The following is a 17639-nucleotide window of genomic DNA, read 5'->3' on the forward strand; positions in this document are numbered from 1 at the left end:
CTGGAATCTCTCTACTACAGGTCAGATCAGTGCTTGTTCTGAATAGCATTAGTGCCATCTGCTGGAATCTCTCTGTACTACAGATCAGTGCTTGTTCTGAATAGCATTAGTGCCATCTGCTGGAATCTATCTGTACTACAGATTAGTGCATGTTCTGAATAGCATTAGTGCCATCTGCTGGAATCTCTCTACTACAGGTCAGATCAGTGCTTGTTCTGAATAGCATTAGTGCCATCTGCTGGAATCTCTCTGTACTACAGATCAGTGCTTGTTCTGTATAGCATTAGTGCCATCTGCTGGAATCTCTCTGTACTACAGATCAGATCAGTGCTTGTTCTGAATAGCATTAGTGCCATCTGCTGGAATCTCTCTACTACAGATCAGATCAGTGCTTGTTCTGAATAGCATTAGTGCCATCTGCTGGAATCTCTCTACTACAGATCAGATCAGTGCTTGTTCTGAATAGCATTAGTGCCATCTGCTGGAATCTCTCTACTACAGATCAGATCAGTGCTTGTTCTGAATAGCATTAGTGCCATCTGCTGGAATCTCTCTACTACAGATCAGATCAGTGCTTGTTCTGAATAGCATTAGTGCCATCTGCTGGAATCTATCTGTACTACAGATTAGTGCATGTTCTGAATAGCATTAGTGCCATCTGCTGGAATCTCTCTACTACAGGTCAGATCAGTGCTTGTTCTGAATAGCATTAGTGCCATCTGCTGGAATCTCTCTGTACTACAGATCAGATCAGTGCTTGTTCTGAATAGAATTAGTGCCATCTGCTGGAATCTCTCTGTACTACAGATCAGATAAGTGCGTGTTCAGAATAGCATTAGTGCCATCTGCTGGAATCTATCTGTACTACAGATTAGTGCATGTTCTGAATAGCATTAGTGCCATCTGCTGGAATCTCTCTGTACTACAGATCAGATCAGTGCTTGTTCTGAATAGAATTAGTGCCATCTGCTGGAATCTCTCTGTACTACTGATCAGAAAAGTGCTTGTTCAGAATAGCATTAGTGCCATCTGCTGGAATCTCTCTGTACTACAGATCAGTGCTTGTTCTGAATAGCATTAGTGCCATCTGCTGGAATCTCTCTATACTACAGATTAGTGCTTGTTCTGAATAGCATTAGTGCCATCTGCTGGAATCTCTCTGTACTACAGATCAGATCAGTGCTTGTTCTGAATAGCATTAGTGCCATCTGCTGGAATCTCTCTGTACTACAGATCAGATAAGTGCTTGTTCTGAATAGCATTAGTGCCATCTGCTGGAATCTCTCTGTACTACAGATCAGATCAGTGCTTGTTCTGAATAGAATTAGTGCCATCTGCTGGAATCTCTCTGTACTACAGATCAGATAAGTGCTTGTTCTGAATAGCATTAGTGCCATCTGCTGGAATCTCTCTGTACTACAGATCAGATAAGTGCTTGTTCTGAATAGCATTAGTGCCATCTGCTGGAATCTCTCTGTACTACAGATCAGATAAGTGCTTGTTCTGAATAGCATTAGTGCCATCTGCTGGAATCTCTCTGTACTACAGATCAGATCAGTGCTTGTTCTGAATAGCATTAGTGCCATCTGCTGGAATCTCTCTGTACTACAGATCAGATAAGTGCTTGTTCTGAATAGCATTAGTGCCATCTGCTGGAATCTCTCTGTACTACAGATCAGTGCTTGTTTGTGCACACATTTTTTCTTTCATGATTCAGGTGGAACAACTTCTAATTTACTTCTATTTAATTTTCTTTGTTGTCTTATCTTTTTGTTGAAAAGCAACGCTTTAAGCTAAGGAGAGTGCACTTATCAGGAACATTATACGGCAGCAGATTTGCAAGAGCACTATTTCCTGCTATGTAGTGCTACAGATGCCTACCTAGGTATCTCTTCAGCACAGAATATTTGTTTAACCTCTGCAAAGGCAATAAACATGATAAAGGGGTCACAGAAAACTAAACTCATGTTTTCTGATGGAGCCTACAGTTTAAAAAAACAATCAGTTTTGTTGTCAATTTACCTTTTTATCTGCGGTTTGCTCAGGAGTGTGCACATGTTTGCAACTATGTTTATAACAGTGTTGTACATATAATGGTAAACTGCTACCATATAGACCTGTGCACGCTCCTGGGCATACCCCAGTATGCTGTCATGGAAAAGAGCTCCAAACAAAAAGTAAACTTCATAATAGACAAAGCAGCAGTTTTTAAAAACTTTCTATTTTATTCTAAGATGAAACTCTTATTATGACTTTCATGTCCCTTTTTAAACTGCATTGCTCCTGAGCACAACACACCCAAGAAGCTACTCGGCTGCGGCCCGTGCACGCAGCGGTCAGCAGCGGCCCGTGCACATATCCTTTTTGCAGGGCTTATGCTTATAGGTACCATTCCACATTCATCTTATTAGAATGCTTTAATAAAAGAATATAGATACTAATTTAAAGGGGCAGTAAATTAAAAATTAAACTCTCTTCAGATAGAGCACGCAATTTTAAACAACTTTCCATTTCAGTTCTATGATCAAATTTCCTTTCTTCTTTTGGTATCCTTTGTTAAATAGTAGCCTTAAGAGCAGCAATTCACAATTGGGAGCTAGCTGAGCCAATGGCAAACTGCATATGTGCAGCCACCAATCAGCAGCTAGCTCTCAGCAGCGCTGCTTCCGAACCTGTGCTTTTCCACAAAAAATACCAAGAAAACAAATTGCATTTTAAAATATAAGTAAATTGGAAAGTTTTATTTGTTTAATTTATATTATTAAATTGCGTGCTCTATCTGAATCATGATTGGTTTTAACTCATTGCTAGGGCACAAAATTAGTTGTGTGTTAATATTATGCAAATAGATGTGTTTTACGAGTTTTCTTATAGACACAGAATACTGCTTCGTGCTTTTGTTTTATTATCTTTCACTTACTGATACTGTTTTCCTTTTTGAAGCAAAAGCTGAACATTTTGGGATTTGTAAACTGATTTCTGTTTGCTGTCTTTGCTCACAGATGGCCGGTGTAGATTATGTCTATTTCATTCAGAAGAATTCCCTGAACAGACGTGACCGGACTTTGCACATAGAAGCTCACAATGAGACGTTCTCTAACCGTATAGTGGTTCACGAGTATTGCTGTTATACAGTGAGTGGCTTTGTGGCATCGTCTATGTATTGCACATTCTGTCATAATGTCACACATGATTATTGATCAGTTATTCATTTCTTGCCTAATTAGAGAGTAGAACGTTGCTCCTCTCCTGCTGCCGGGTCCATTTGCCCATATTCGGAATCTTCCGCCTTCTGCAGAGGAGGTGCTGGGTATCTGTACAGGTCCTGTTATGTGAGGATATATTGTGAGATTCTGATTTGGTGTTCAGATAAGTTGGCAACAGGATTTGGAAGTTTTATAGTTTTACATATTTAAATGGACTTAATTGTATTTTTTTTTTAATTATATATAGTTAAGAAAAAGTATTTATACTTTACTATCCGTTTAATTGCCTGGTTTGTCTGCCATCAAAAGTACCAAAAAGGCTTGAATTAATACTGCAGGATTTAGAACCCTTAAAGGGACAGTCAACCCAAAAATTGTTACTGTTTAAAAAGATAGATAATGCCTTGACTACCCATTTCCCAGCTTTGCGCAACCAACATTGTTATATGAATATACTTTATAACCTTTAAACCTCTAAATTTATCTGTTTCTAAGTCCCTAAAGACAGCCTCATGTATTTGCTTTTTACATCAGGGGAAGTTTGTTCATGTGAGCCATATAGATAACATTGTGCTGATGCCCGTGGATTCTAACAACACAGCACTAATTGGCTTAAATGCAAGTCAATAGATAGTCATGTGATCAGGGGGCTGTCAGAAGATGCTTAGAAACGAGGTAATCACAGAGGTAAGAAGTGTATTAATATAACTCTGTTGGTTATGCAAAACTGGGGAATGGGTAATAAAGGGATTAGCTATCTTTTAAAACCATAAACAAATTGAGTTGACTGTCCCTTTAAGCCTAAATCATTCTACAGATCAGTGCAGGAGCTTATTTATATCCATTCTTTACTGGACATAAATACAATTACAAAGCAAGATGAACTGCAAAATATTGTATTTTTGTCCGATCTATTTTCTGTGCAGGTCCTTTACAATGCAGTGCTTCTCTTCTTAAATATACTGTATGTAAATATATATTTATAATGTCTTTTAAATAATAGAACTGTTGCCATTGGTGCACTAGAACAGATGTGATATCCCTATCTAAAAGAGTTGTTGTCTCCACGTTTTGTGCCTTCTACACCTTCCTGTTTGCCTGTATGTAGTAGGAAGCAGATTAAGGCAAAAGACACAGCTCCTGGGCAAAGTCCTCCTAAATTACTGTGTACACAGTCCATAGATTCTAGTGGGAGAGTTGTGTAGTGCACCAAGGTGGTATTTTTGTTGTAATAAGCTGCTTTGCCACTGTGTAGTAGCAATGTGCTATCTGTGAGCGTCATTAGAGAGCTGTTTGTGTGACAGCCAATCCACTGAGGGGTGGGGTTAGAAGCACTCAGTGGCATTAGGCTGCATTTTGACTTTTATTAAATAGTTCAGCATATTCCTAAAGATCATGATGTTGCATAGTGTAAGCTTTCAAGTTGTCTACTGATCTTTTAATTCTATAATAAATCTGTATTCCTAAATGTACACACACATACTAAAAAACATTTATTAAAAAAATGTGAGAGATTCAGAATGCCGGAGTAGAAACTGTTATATCGACGCTGAATAGTGCTGGAATTTATTGATATGTGCAAGCCCTGGGGTTCACAACATAGCCTTCTGATGCATTTATCTGACCTCACACTTCTACAAAACTGACTACTGTATATGCCTGAACCAGGAGAACCTGCAGAAATGTAGTGTTCACTTGGGAATGTCCTTAATGCCAATGTGCCCCGATATATACAAGCACTTGTTAGGGCAGCAATACAAGTAGATTTGGGTGTAAACTGTGTGAATTTGTATTTGTGTGTTTGGATGTATAATTCATACACACACAGAGCAAATCGCACTGTAGCCCACCATCCGTGTTATAGTGCGACTGCAAGGTTACAAAACGCCAGCACCAAGTATATTAATAATCACTGCTCTTACAGGCAAGTTTTTTATTTATTACTAGAGTGAGAAAATGAGGCAACAGGAATATGCAGCAAGTTCATTCTGTTGCCAGAATCCGATGCAATTTCTCCAACATTGGTGTGTCCGGTCCACGGCGTCATCCTTACTTGTGGGATATTCTCTTCCCCAACAGGAAATGGCAAAGAGTCCCAGCAAAGCTGGTCACATGATCCCTCCTAGGCTCCGCCCACCCCAGTCATTCTCTTTGCCGTTGCACAGGCAACATCTCCACGGAGATGGTTAAGAGTTTTTTGGTGTTTAAATGTAGTTTTTATTCTTCTATCAAGTGTTTGTTATTTTAAAATAGTGCTGGTATGTACTATTTACTCTGAAACAGAAAAAGGATGAAGATTTCTGTTTGTAAGAGGAAGATGATTTTAGCAGACAGTAACTAAAATCGATTGCTGTTTCCACACAGGACTGTTGAGATGAAGTAACTTCAGTTGGGGGAAACAGTTAGCAGACCTTTCTGCTTAAGGTATGACTGGCCATATTTCTAACAAGACCATGTAATGCTGGAAGGCTGTCATTTCCCCTCATGGGGACCGGTAAGCCATTTTCTTAGTTAAACATAAAAGAATAAAGGGCTTCAAAAAGGGCTTAAAAACTGGTAGACATTTTTCTGGGCTAAAACGATTGCTTTACTAGGCATATTATGCAGATTCTAACTAATAATTGGTATATAATCTTGGGGAACGTTTAGAAAAACGGCAGGCACTGTGTTGGACACCTTTTTCAGATGGGGGCCTTTTCTAGTTATAGACAGAGCCTCATTTTCGCGCCATTAATGCGCAGTTATTTTTGGAGAGCAAGGCATGCAGATGCATGTGTGAGGAGCTAAGAATCACTGAAAAAGCTTATAGAAGGCGTCATTTGGTATCGTATTCCCCTCTGGGCTTGGTTGGGTCTCAGCAAAGCATATAGCTGGGACTGTATAGGGGTTAAATGTAAAAACGGCTCCAGTTCCGTTATTTTAAGGGTTAAAGCTCTGAAATTTGGTGTGCAATATTTTTAATGCTTTAAGACACTGTGGTGAAATTTTGTTAATTTTTGAACAATTCCTTCATACTTTTTCACATATTCAGTAATAAAGTGTTTTCAGTTTGAAATTTAAAGAAACAGTAACGGTTTTATTTTAAAACGTTTTTTGTGCTTGATTGACAAGTTTAAGCCTGTTTAACATGTCTGTACCATCAGATAAGCTATGTTCTATATGTATGAAAGCCAATGTGTCTCCCCATTTAAATTTGTGATAAGTGTGCCATAGTGTCCAAACAAAGTAAGGACAGTAATGCCACAGATGATGATATTGCCAAGATGATTCATCAAATGAGGGGAGTAAACATGATACTACATCATCCCCTAATGTGTCTACACCAGTTTTGCCCACACAGGAGGCCCCTAGTACATCTAGTGCGCCAATACTTATTACCATGCAACAATTAACGGCTGTAATGGATAACTCCATAGCAAATCTTTTATCCAAAATGCCTACTTATCAGAGAAAGCGCGATTGCTCTGTTTTAAACACTGAAGAGCAGGAGGGCGCTGATGATATTTGTTCTGACATACCCTCACACCAATCTCAAGGGGCCATGAGGGAGGTTTTGTCTGATGGAGAAATCTCAGATTCAGGAAAAATTTCTCATCAAGCTGAAACTGATGTTGTGACATTTAAATTTAAATTAGAACATCTCCGCGCACTGCTTAAGGAGGTGTTATCTACTCTGGATGATTGTGACAATTTGGTCATTCCAGAGAAATTATGTAAGATGGACAAGTTCCTAGAGGTTCCGGTGCCCCCCGACGCTTTTCCTATACCCAAGCGGGTGGCGGACATAGTAAATAAAGAGTGGGAAAGGCCCGGCATACCTTTTTGTTCCCCCCCCTATATTTAAGAAATTATTTCCTATAGTCGACCCCAGAAAGGACTTATGGCAGACAGTCCCCAAGGTCGAGGGGGCGGTTTCTACTCTAAACAAACGCACTACTATTCCTATCGAAGACAGTTGTGCTTTTAAAGATCCTATGGATAAAAAATTAGAGGTTTTGCTTAAAAAGATTTTTGTACAGCAAGGGTTCCTTCTACAACCAATTTCATGCATTGTTCCTGTCACTACGGCAGCGTGCTTCTGGTTCGAGGAACTAGAAAAGTCGCTCAGTAGAGAATCTTCGTATGAGGAGGTTATGGACAGAGTTCAAGCACTTAAATTGGCTAACTCTTTTGTTTTAGATGCCGCTTTGCAATTAGCTAGATTAGCGGCGAAAAATTCAGGGTTTGCCATAGTGGCGCGCAGAGCGCTTTGGCTAAAGTCTTGGTCAGTGGATGTGTCATCCAAGAAAAAATTGCTTAACATTCCTTTCAAAGGTAAAACATTATTTGGACCAGATTTGAAAGAGATTATTTCAGACATCACTGGAGGAAAGGGCCATGCCCTCCCACAGGATAGGTCTTTTAAGGCTAAAAATAAGCCTAATTTTCGTCCCTTTCGCAGAAACGGACCAGCCTCTAATTCTGCACCCTCTAAGCAAGAGGGTAATACTTCACAACCCAAACCAGCCTGGAAACCAATGCAAGGCTGGAACAAGGGTAAGCAGGCCAAGAAGCCTACCACTGCTACCAAAACAGCATGAAGGGATAGCCCCCGATCCGGAACCGGATCTAGTAGGGGGCAGACTCTCTCTCTTTGCTCAGGCTTGGGCAAGAGATGTTCAGGATCCTTGGGCGCTAGAAATAGTTTCTCAAGGTTATCTTCTGGAATTCAAGGAACTACCCCCAAGGGGAAGGTTCCACAGGTCTCAATTATCCTCAAACAAAATAAAGAGACAGGCATTCTTACATTGCGTAGAAGACCTGTTAAAGATGGGAGTGATACATCCAGTTCCAATAAAAGAACAAGGAATGGGATTTTACTCAAATCTGTTCGTAGTTCCCAAAAAAGAGGGAACATTCAGACCAATTTTGGATCTGAAGATCCTAAACAAATTTCTCAGGGTTCCATCGTTCAAAATGGAAACCATTCGAACGATCCTTCCCACCATCCAGGAAAGTCAATTTATGACCACCGTGGATTTAAAGGATGCGTACCTACATATTCCTATCCACAAAGAACATCATCAGTTCCTAAGGTTCGCTTTTCTGGACAAGCATTACCAGTTTGTGGCACTTCCATTCGGATTAGCCACTGCTCCGAGAATTTTCACAAAGGTACTAGGGTCCCTTCTAGCGGTTCTAAGACCAAGGGGCATTGCAGTAGTACCTTACTTGGACGACATCCTAATTCAAGCGTCGTCCCTGTCAAAAGCAAAGGCTCATACAGACATCGTCCTAGCCTTTCTCAGATCTCACGGATGGAAGGTGAACAAAGAAAAAAGTTCTCTGTCCCCGTCAACAAGAGTTCCCTTCTTGGGAACAATAATAGATTCCTTAGAAATGAGGATTTCTCCAACATAGGTGTGTCCGGTCCACGGCGTCATCCTTACTTGTGGGATATTCTCTTCCCCAACAGGAAATGGCAAAGAGCCCAGCAAAGCTGGTCACATGATCCCTCCTAGGCTCCGCCTACCCCAGTCATTCTCTTTGCCGTTGTACAGGCAACATCTCCACGGAGATGGCTTAGAGTTTTTTAGTGTTTAACTGTAGTTTTTATTATTCAATCAAGAGTTTGTTATTTTAAAATAGTGCTGGTATGTACTATTTACTCTGAAACAGAAAAGAGATGAAGATTTCTGTTTGTAAGAGGAAAATGATTTTAGCAACCGTTACTAAAATCGATGGCTGTTCCACACAGGACTGTTGAGAGGAATTAACTTCAGTTGGGGGAACAGTGAGCAGACTTTTGCTGCTTGAGGTATGACACATTCTAACAAGACGATGTAATGCTGGAAGCTGTCATTTTCCCTATGGGATCCGGTAAGCCATTTTTATTACAGAGTAAATAAGGGCTTCACAAGGGCTTGTTAAGACTGTAGACATTTTCTGGGCTAAATCGATTCATATATAACATATTTAGCCTTGAGGAATCATTTAATATGGGTATTTTTGTAAAATAATATCGGCAGGCACTGTTTTAGACACCTTATTCTCTAGGGGCTTTCCCTAATCATAGGCAGAGCCTCATTTTCGCGCCGGTATTGCGCACTTGTTTTTGAGAAGCATGACATGCAGTCGCATGTGTGAGGAGCTCTGATACATAAAAAAGACTTTCTGAAGGCGTCATTTGGTATCGTATTCCCCTTTGGGCTTGGTTGGGTCTCAGCAAAGCAGATACCAGGGACTGTAAAGGGGTTAAAGATAAAAACGGCTCCGGTTCCGTTATTTTAAGGGTTAAAGCTTCCAAATTTGGTGTGCAATACTTTTAAGGCTTTAAGACACTGTGGTGAAATTTTGGTGGATTTTGAACAATTCCTTCATACTTTTTCGCAATTGCAGTAATAAAGTGTGTTCAGTTTAAAATTTAAAGTGACAGTAACGGTTTTATTTTAAAACGTTTTTTGTACTTTGTTATCAAGTTTATGCCTGTTTAACATGTCTGAACTACCAGATAGACTGTGTTCTGAATGTGGGGAAGCCAAGGTTCCTTCTCATTTAAATAGATGTGATTTATGTGACACTGAAAATGATGCCCAAGATGATTCCTCAAGTGAGGGGAGTAAGCATGGTACTGCATCATTCCCTCCTTCGTCTACACCAGTCTTGCCCACTCAGGAGGCCCCTAGTACATCTAGCGCGCCAATACTCCTTACTATGCAACAATTAACGGCTGTAATGGATAATTCTATCAAAAACATTTTAGCCAAAATGCCCACTTATCAGCGTAAGCGCGACTGCTCTGTTTTAGATACTGAAGAGCATGAGGACGCTGATGATAATGGTTCTGATATGCCCCTACACCAGTCTGAGGGGGCCAGGGAGGTTTTGTCTGAGGGAGAAATTTCAGATTCAGGGAAAATTTCTCAACAAGCTGAACCCGATGTGATTACATTTAAATTTAAGTTGGAACATCTCCGCGCTCTGCTTAAGGAGGTGTTATCCACTCTGGATGATTGTGAGAATTTGATCATCCCAGAGAAACTATGTAAAATGGACAAGTTCCTAGAGGTCCCGGGGCCCCCAGAAGCTTTTCCTATACCCAAGCGGGTGGCGGACATTGTAAATAAAGAATGGGAAAGGCCCGGTATACCTTTCGTCCCTCCCCCCATATTTAAAAAATTGTTTCCCATGGTCGACCCCAGAAAGGACTTATGGCAGACAGTCCCCAAGGTCGAGGGGGCGGTTTCTACTTTAAACAAACGCACCACTATACCCATAGAAGATAGTTGTGCTTTCAAAGATCCTATGGATAAAAAATTAGAAGGTTTGCTTAAAAAGATGTTTGTTCAGCAAGGTTACCTTCTACAACCAATTTCATGCATTGTCCCTGTCACTACAGCCGCGTGTTTCTGGTTCGATGAGCTAGAAAAGGCGTTCGATAGTGATTCTCCTCCTTATGAGGAGATTATGGACAGAATCCGTGCTCTCAAATTGGCTAATTCTTTCACCCTAGACGCCACTTTGCAATTGGCTAGGTTAGCGGCGAAAAATTCTGGGTTTGCTATTGTGGCGCGCAGAGCGCTTTGGTTGAAATCTTGGTCAGCGGATGCGTCTTCCAAGAACAAATTGCTTAACATTCCTTTCAAGGGGAAAACGCTGTTTGGCCCTGACTTGAAAGAGATTATCTCTGATATCACTGGGGGTAAGGGCCACGCCCTTTCTCAGGATAGGTCTTTCAAGGCCAAAAATAAACCTAATTTTCGTCCCTTTCGTAGAAACGGACCAGCCCCAAGTGCTACGTCCTCTAAGCAAGAGGGTAATACTTCTCAAGCCAAGCCAGCCTGGAGACCAATGCAAGGCTGGAACAAGGGAAAGCAGGCCAAGAAGCCTGCCACTGCTACCAAGACAGCATGAAATGTTGGCCCCCGATCCGGGACCGGATCTGGTGGGGGGCAGACTCTCTCTCTTCGCTCAGGCTTGGGCAAGAGATGTTCTGGATCCTTGGGCACTAGAAATAGTCTCCCAAGGTTATCTTCTGGAATTCAAGGGGCCTCCCCCAAGGGGGAGGTTCCACAGGTCTCAATTGTCTTCAGACCACATAAAGAGACAGGCATTCTTACATTGTGTAGAAGACCTGTTAAAAATGGGAGTGATTCATCCTGTTCCATTAGGAGAACAAGGGATGGGGTTCTACTCCAATCTGTTCGTAGTTCCCAAAAAAGAGGGAACGTTCAGACCAATCTTGGATCTCAAGATCCTAAACAAGTTTCTCAAGGTTCCATCGTTCAAAATGGAAACTATTCGAACAATTCTTCCTTCCATCCAGGAAGGTCAATTCATGACCACGGTGGATTTAAAGGATGCGTATCTACATATTCCTATCCACAAGGAACATCATCGGTTCCTAAGGTTCGCATTCCTGGACAAGCATTACCAGTTCGTGGCACTTCCTTTCGGATTAGCCACTGCTCCAAGGATTTTCACAAAGGTACTAGGGTCCCTTCTAGCGGTACTAAGACCAAGGGGCATTGCAGTGGTACCTTACTTGGACGACATTCTGATTCAAGCGTCGTCCCTTCCTCAAGCAAAGGCTCACACGGACATAGTCCTGGCCTTTCTCAGATCTCACGGATGGAAAGTGAACGTAGAAAAGAGTTCTCTATCTCCGTCAACAAGGGTTCCCTTCTTGGGAACAATAATAGACTCCTTAGAAATGAGGATTTTTCTGACAGAGGCCAGAAAAACAAAACTTCTAAACTCTTGTCAAACACTTCATTCCGTTCCTCTTCCTACCATAGCGCAGTGCATGGAAGTAATAGGTTTGATGGTAGCGGCAATGGACATAGTTCCTTTTGCGCGCATTCATCTAAGACCATTACAACTGTGCATGCTCAGTCAGTGGAATGGGGACTATACAGACTTGTCTCCGACGATTCAAGTAAATCAGAGGACCAGAGACTCACTCCGTTGGTGGCTGTCCCTGGACAACCTGTCACAAGGGATGACCTTCCGCAGACCAGAGTGGGTCATTGTCACGACCGACGCCAGTCTGATGGGCTGGGGCGCGGTCTGGGGACCCCTGAAAGCTCAGGGTCTTTGGTCTCGGGAAGAATCTCTTCTACCGATAAATATTCTGGAACTGAGAGCGATATTCAATGCTCTCAAGGCTTGGCCTCAGCTAGCAAAGGCCAAGTTCATACGGTTTCAATCAGACAACATGACGACTGTTGCGTACATCAACCATCAGGGGGGAACAAGGAGTTCCCTGGCGATGGAAGAAGTGACCAAAATCATTCAATGGGCGGAGACTCACTCCTGCCACCTGTCTGCAATCCACATTCCAGGAGTGGAAAATTGGGAAGCGGATTTTCTGAGTCGTCAGACATTACATCCGGGGGAGTGGGAACTCCATCCGGAAATCTTTGCCCAAATTACTCAATTGTGGGGCATTCCAGACATGGATCTGATGGCCTCTCGTCAGAACTTCAAGGTTCCTTGCTACGGGTCCAGATCCAGGGATCCCAAGGCGACTCTAGTAGATGCACTAGTAGCACCTTGGACCTTCAAACTAGCTTATGTATTCCCGCCGTTTCCTCTCATCCCCAGGCTGGTAGCCAGGATCAATCAGGAGAGGGCGTCGGTGATCTTGATAGCTCCTGCGTGGCCACGCAGGACTTGGTATGCAGATCTGGTGAATATGTCATCGGCTCCACCATGGAAGCTACCTTTGAGACGAGACCTTCTTGTTCAAGGTCCGTTCGAACATCCGAATCTGGTCTCACTCCAGCTGACTGCTTGGAGATTGAACGCTTGATCTTATCAAAACGAGGGTTCTCAGATTCTGTTATTGATACTCTTGTTCAGGCCAGAAAGCCTGTAACTAGAAAAATTTACCACAAAATATGGAAAAAATATATCTGTTGGTGTGAATCTAAAGGATTCCCTTGGAACAAGGTAAAGATTCCTAAGATTCTATCCTTTCTTCAAGAAGGATTGGAGAAAGGATTATCGGCAAGTTCCTTGAAGGGATAGATTTCTGCCTTGTCTGTGTTACTTCACAAAAAGCTGGCAGCTGTGCCAGATGTTCAAGCCTTTGTTCAGGCTCTGGTTAGAATCAAGCCTGTTTACAAACCTTTGACTCCTCCTTGGAGTCTCAACTTAGTTCTTTCAGTTCTTCAGGGGGTTCCGTTTGAACCCTTGCATTCCGTTGATATTAAGTTATTATCTTGGAAAGTTTTGTTTTTGGTTGCAATTTCTTCTGCTAGAAGAGTTTCAGAATTATCTGCTCTGCAGTGTTCTCCTCCTTATCTGGTTTTCCATGCAGATAAGGTGGTTTTACGTACTAAACCTGGTTTTCTTCCGAAAGTTGTTTCTAACAAAAACATTAACCAGGAGATAGTCGTGCCTTCTTTGTGTCCGAATCCAGTTTCAAAGAAGGAACGTTTGTTGCACAATTTGGATGTTGTTCGCGCTCTAAAATTCTATTTAGATGCTACAAAGGATTTTAGACAAACATCTTCCTTGTTTGTTGTTTATTCTGGTAAAAGGAGAGGTCAAAAAGCAACTTCTACCTCTCTCTCTTTTTGGATTAAAAGCATCATCAGATTGGCTTATGAGACTGCCGGACGGCAGCCTCCTGAAAGAATCACAGCTCATTCCACTAGGGCTGTGGCTTCCACATGGGCCTTCAAGAACGAGGCTTCTGTTGATCAGATATGTAGGGCAGCGACTTGGTCTTCACTGCACACTTTTACCAAATTTTACAAGTTTGATACTTTTGCTTCTTCTGAGGCTATTTTTGGGAGAAAGGTTTTGCAAACCGTGGTGCCTTCCATTTAGGTGACCTGATTTGCTCCCTCCCTTCATCCGTGTCCTAAAGCTTTGGTATTGGTTCCCACAAGTAAGGATGACGCCGTGGACCGGACACACCTATGTTGGAGAAAACAGAATTTATGTTTACCTGATAAATTACTTTCTCCAACGGTGTGTCCGGTCCACGGCCCGCCCTGGTTTTTTAATCAGGTCTGATAATTTATTTTCTTTAACTACAGTCACCACGGTCTCATATGGTTTCTCCTATGCAAATATTTCTCCTTTACGTCGGTCGAATGACTGGGGTAGGCGGAGCCTAGGAGGGATCATGTGACCAGCTTTGCTGGGCTCTTTGCCATTTCCTGTTGGGGAAGAGAATATCCCACAAGTAAGGATGACGCCGTGGACCGGACACACCGTTGGAGAAAGTAATTTATCAGGTAAGCATAAATTCTGTTTTTTCTGACAGAGGTCAGAAAATCAAAACTTCTAAGCTCTTGTCAAGTACTTCACTCTGTTCCTCGTCCTTCCATAGCGCAGTGCATGGAGGTAATAGGTTTGATGGTTGCAACAATGGACATAGTTCCTTTTGCACGAATTCATCTAAGACCATTACAACTGTGCATGCTCAAACAGTGGAATGGGGATTATACAGACTTGTCTCCGATGATTCAAGTAGATCAAAAGACCAGAGATTCACTCCGTTGGTGGCTGACCCTGGACAATCTGTCACAGGGAATGAGCTTCCGCAGACCAGAGTGGGTCATTGTCACGACCGACGCCAGTCTTGTGGGCTGGGGCGCGGTCTGGGAATCCCTGAAAGCTCAGGGTTTATGGTCTCGGGAAGAGTCTCTTCTCCCGATAAACATTCTGGAACTGAGAGCGTTATTCAATGCTCTCAAAGCTTGGCCTCAACTAGCAAAGGCCAAATTCATAAGGTTTCAATCAGACAACATGACGACTGTTGCCTATATCAATCATCAGGGTGGAACAAGGAGTTCCCTGGCGATGAAAGAAGTGACCAAGATAATTCAATGGGCGGAGGATCACTCCTGCCACTTGTCTGCGATCCACATCCCAGGAGTGGAAAATTGGGAAGCGGATTTTCTGAGTCGTCAGACATTCCATCCGGGGGAGTGGGAACTCCATCCGGAAATCTTTGCCCAAATAACTCAATTATGGGGCATTCCAGACATGGATCTGATGGCGTCTCGTCAGAACTTCAAGGTTCCTTGCTACGGGTCCAGATCCAGGGATCCCAAGGCGACTCTAGTAGATGCACTAGTAGCACCTTGGACCTTCAACCTAGCTTATGTATTCCCACCGTTTCCTCTCATTCCCAGGCTGGTAGCCAGGATCAATCAGGAGAGGGCCTCGGTGATCTTGATAGCTCCTGCGTGGCCACGCAGGACTTGGTATGCAGACCTGGTGAATATGTCATCGGCTCCACCATGGAAGCTACCTTTGAGACAGGACCTTCTTGTTCAAGGTCCATTCGAACATCCGAATCTGGTTTCCCTCCAACTGACGGCTTGGAGATTGAACGCTTGATTTTATCAAAGCGTGGGTTTTCAGATTCTGTAATAGATACTCTGATTCAGGCTAGAAAGCCTGTAACTAGAAAAATTTACCATAAAATATGGAAAAAATATATCTGTTGGTGTGAATCCAAAGGATTGCCATGGAACAAGATAAAAATTCCTAAGATTCTATCCTTTCTACAAGAAGGTTTGGAGAAAGGATTATCTGCAAGTTCTCTAAAGGGACAGATTTCTGCTTTATCTGTCTTACTACACAAACGACTGGCAGCTATGCCAGATGTTCAAGCATTTGTTCAGGCTCTGGTTAGGATCAAGCCTGTTTACAGACCTTTGACTCCTCCCTGGAGTTTAAATCTAGTTCTTTCAGTTCTTCAAGGGGTTCCGTTTGAACCCTTACATTCCGTAGATATTAAGTTACTATCTTGGAAAGTTTTGTTTTTGGTTGCAATCTCTTCTGCTAGAAGAGTTTCAGAGTTATCTGCTCTGCAGTGTTCTCCTCCTTATCTGGTGTTCCATGCAGATAAGGTGGTTTTGCGTACTAAGCCTGGTTTTCTTCCTAAAGTTGTTTCTAACAAAAATATTAACCAGGAGATAGTTGTACCTTCTTTGTGTCCGAATCCAGTTTCAAAGAAGGAGCGTTTGTTACACAATTTGGACGTTGTCCGTGCTCTAAAATTCTATTTAGAGGCTACTAAAGATTTCAGACAAACATCATCCTTGTTTGTTGTTTATTCTGGTAAAAGGAGAGGTCAAAAAGCGACTTCTACCTCTCTTTCCTTTTGGCTTAAAAGCATTATCCGTTTGGCTTATGAGACTGCCGGACGGCAGCCTCCTGAAAGAATCACAGCTCACTCCACTAGGGCTGTGGCTTCCACATGGGCCTTCAAGAACGAGGCTTCTGTTGACCAGATATGTAAGGCAGCGACTTGGTCTTCACTGCACACTTTTGCCAAATTTTACAAATTTGATACTTTTGCTTCTTCGGAGGCTATTTTTGGGAGAAAGGTTTTGCAAGCTGTGGTTCCTTCCGTTTAGGTGACCTAATTTGCTCCCTCCCTTCATCCGTGTCCTAAAGCTTTGGTATTGGTTCCCACAAGTAAGGATGACGCCGTGGACCGGACACACCAATGTTGGAGAAAACAGAATTTATGCTTACCTGATAAATTACTTTCTCCAAAGGTGTGTCCGGTCCACGGCCCGCCCTGGTTTTTTTAATCAGGTCTGATGAATTATTTTCTCTAACTACAGTCACCACGGTATCATATGATTTCTCCTATATATATTTCCTCCTGTCCGTCGGTCGAATGACTGGGGTGGGCGGAGCCTAGGAGGGATCATGTGACCAGCTTTGCTGGGACTCTTTGCCATTTCCTGTTGGGGAAGAGAATATCCCACAAGTAAGGATGACGCCGTGGACCGGACACACCGTTGGAGAAAGTAATTTATCAGGTAAGCATAAATTCTGTTTTTTTAAACGGACATGAAACCCAATTATTTTTCTTTCATGATTCAGACAGAGCAAGCAAATTTAAAAAACACTCAAAAGAAAAAGTTTGGCCATACATAAAAGTAACTCTGAAGGATGTAAACCTGGTGCCCCAATAGTTAGCAACGCTCAATATGTCCAATATCAGGAGAACGGCAATTTATTCACACCGGCCTGTTCCTCCCTGTGCTGCTGGTGATGATGGATTTTATCCTAAAGATTCAAGCTTTTTCTCTTTTTGCTACAAGAAATTTTAAACAACTTTCTAATTTACTACTTTAATCTAATTTTCTTTGTTATCTTGATATCTTTTGTTGAAAAGCACGGACATAAGCCTAGGAGCGTGCACGTGTCTGGAGCATTATATGGCAGCAGTTTTGCAATAATCTTATCCATTTGCAAGAGCACTAGAAGGCAGTACTATTTCCTGTCATGTTGTGCTCCAGATGCTACCTAGGTATCTCTTCAGCACAGAATATCATGGGAACGAAGCAAATTTGATAATAGAAATAAAGTGGAAACTTTTTTAAAATGGTATCTTCTGTCTGAATCACAAAATATATTTTTGGGTTTCATATCCCTTTAATATAAAATGACATTATTTGTGTAGTGCTT

General features: G+C 42.1%; 1 protein-coding gene across 2 annotated transcripts in view; it reads left to right on the plus strand.

Annotated features, from left to right (window-relative positions):
* The window catches only part of SEC14L1 (SEC14 like lipid binding 1), a 175317-nt gene that overhangs the window by 112529 nt on the left and 45149 nt on the right, over positions 1-17639 (plus strand). For both annotated transcript variants that reach the window (XM_053709617.1, XM_053709624.1), the window contains exon 5: positions 3003-3134. In XM_053709617.1, the coding sequence (XP_053565592.1) occupies positions 3003-3134 (132 nt within the window). The remainder of the gene's footprint in view (positions 1-3002; positions 3135-17639) is intronic.

This window comes from Bombina bombina, chromosome 1, assembly GCF_027579735.1.
Source record: "Bombina bombina isolate aBomBom1 chromosome 1, aBomBom1.pri, whole genome shotgun sequence".
Classification (NCBI taxonomy): Eukaryota; Metazoa; Chordata; class Amphibia; order Anura; family Bombinatoridae; genus Bombina; species Bombina bombina.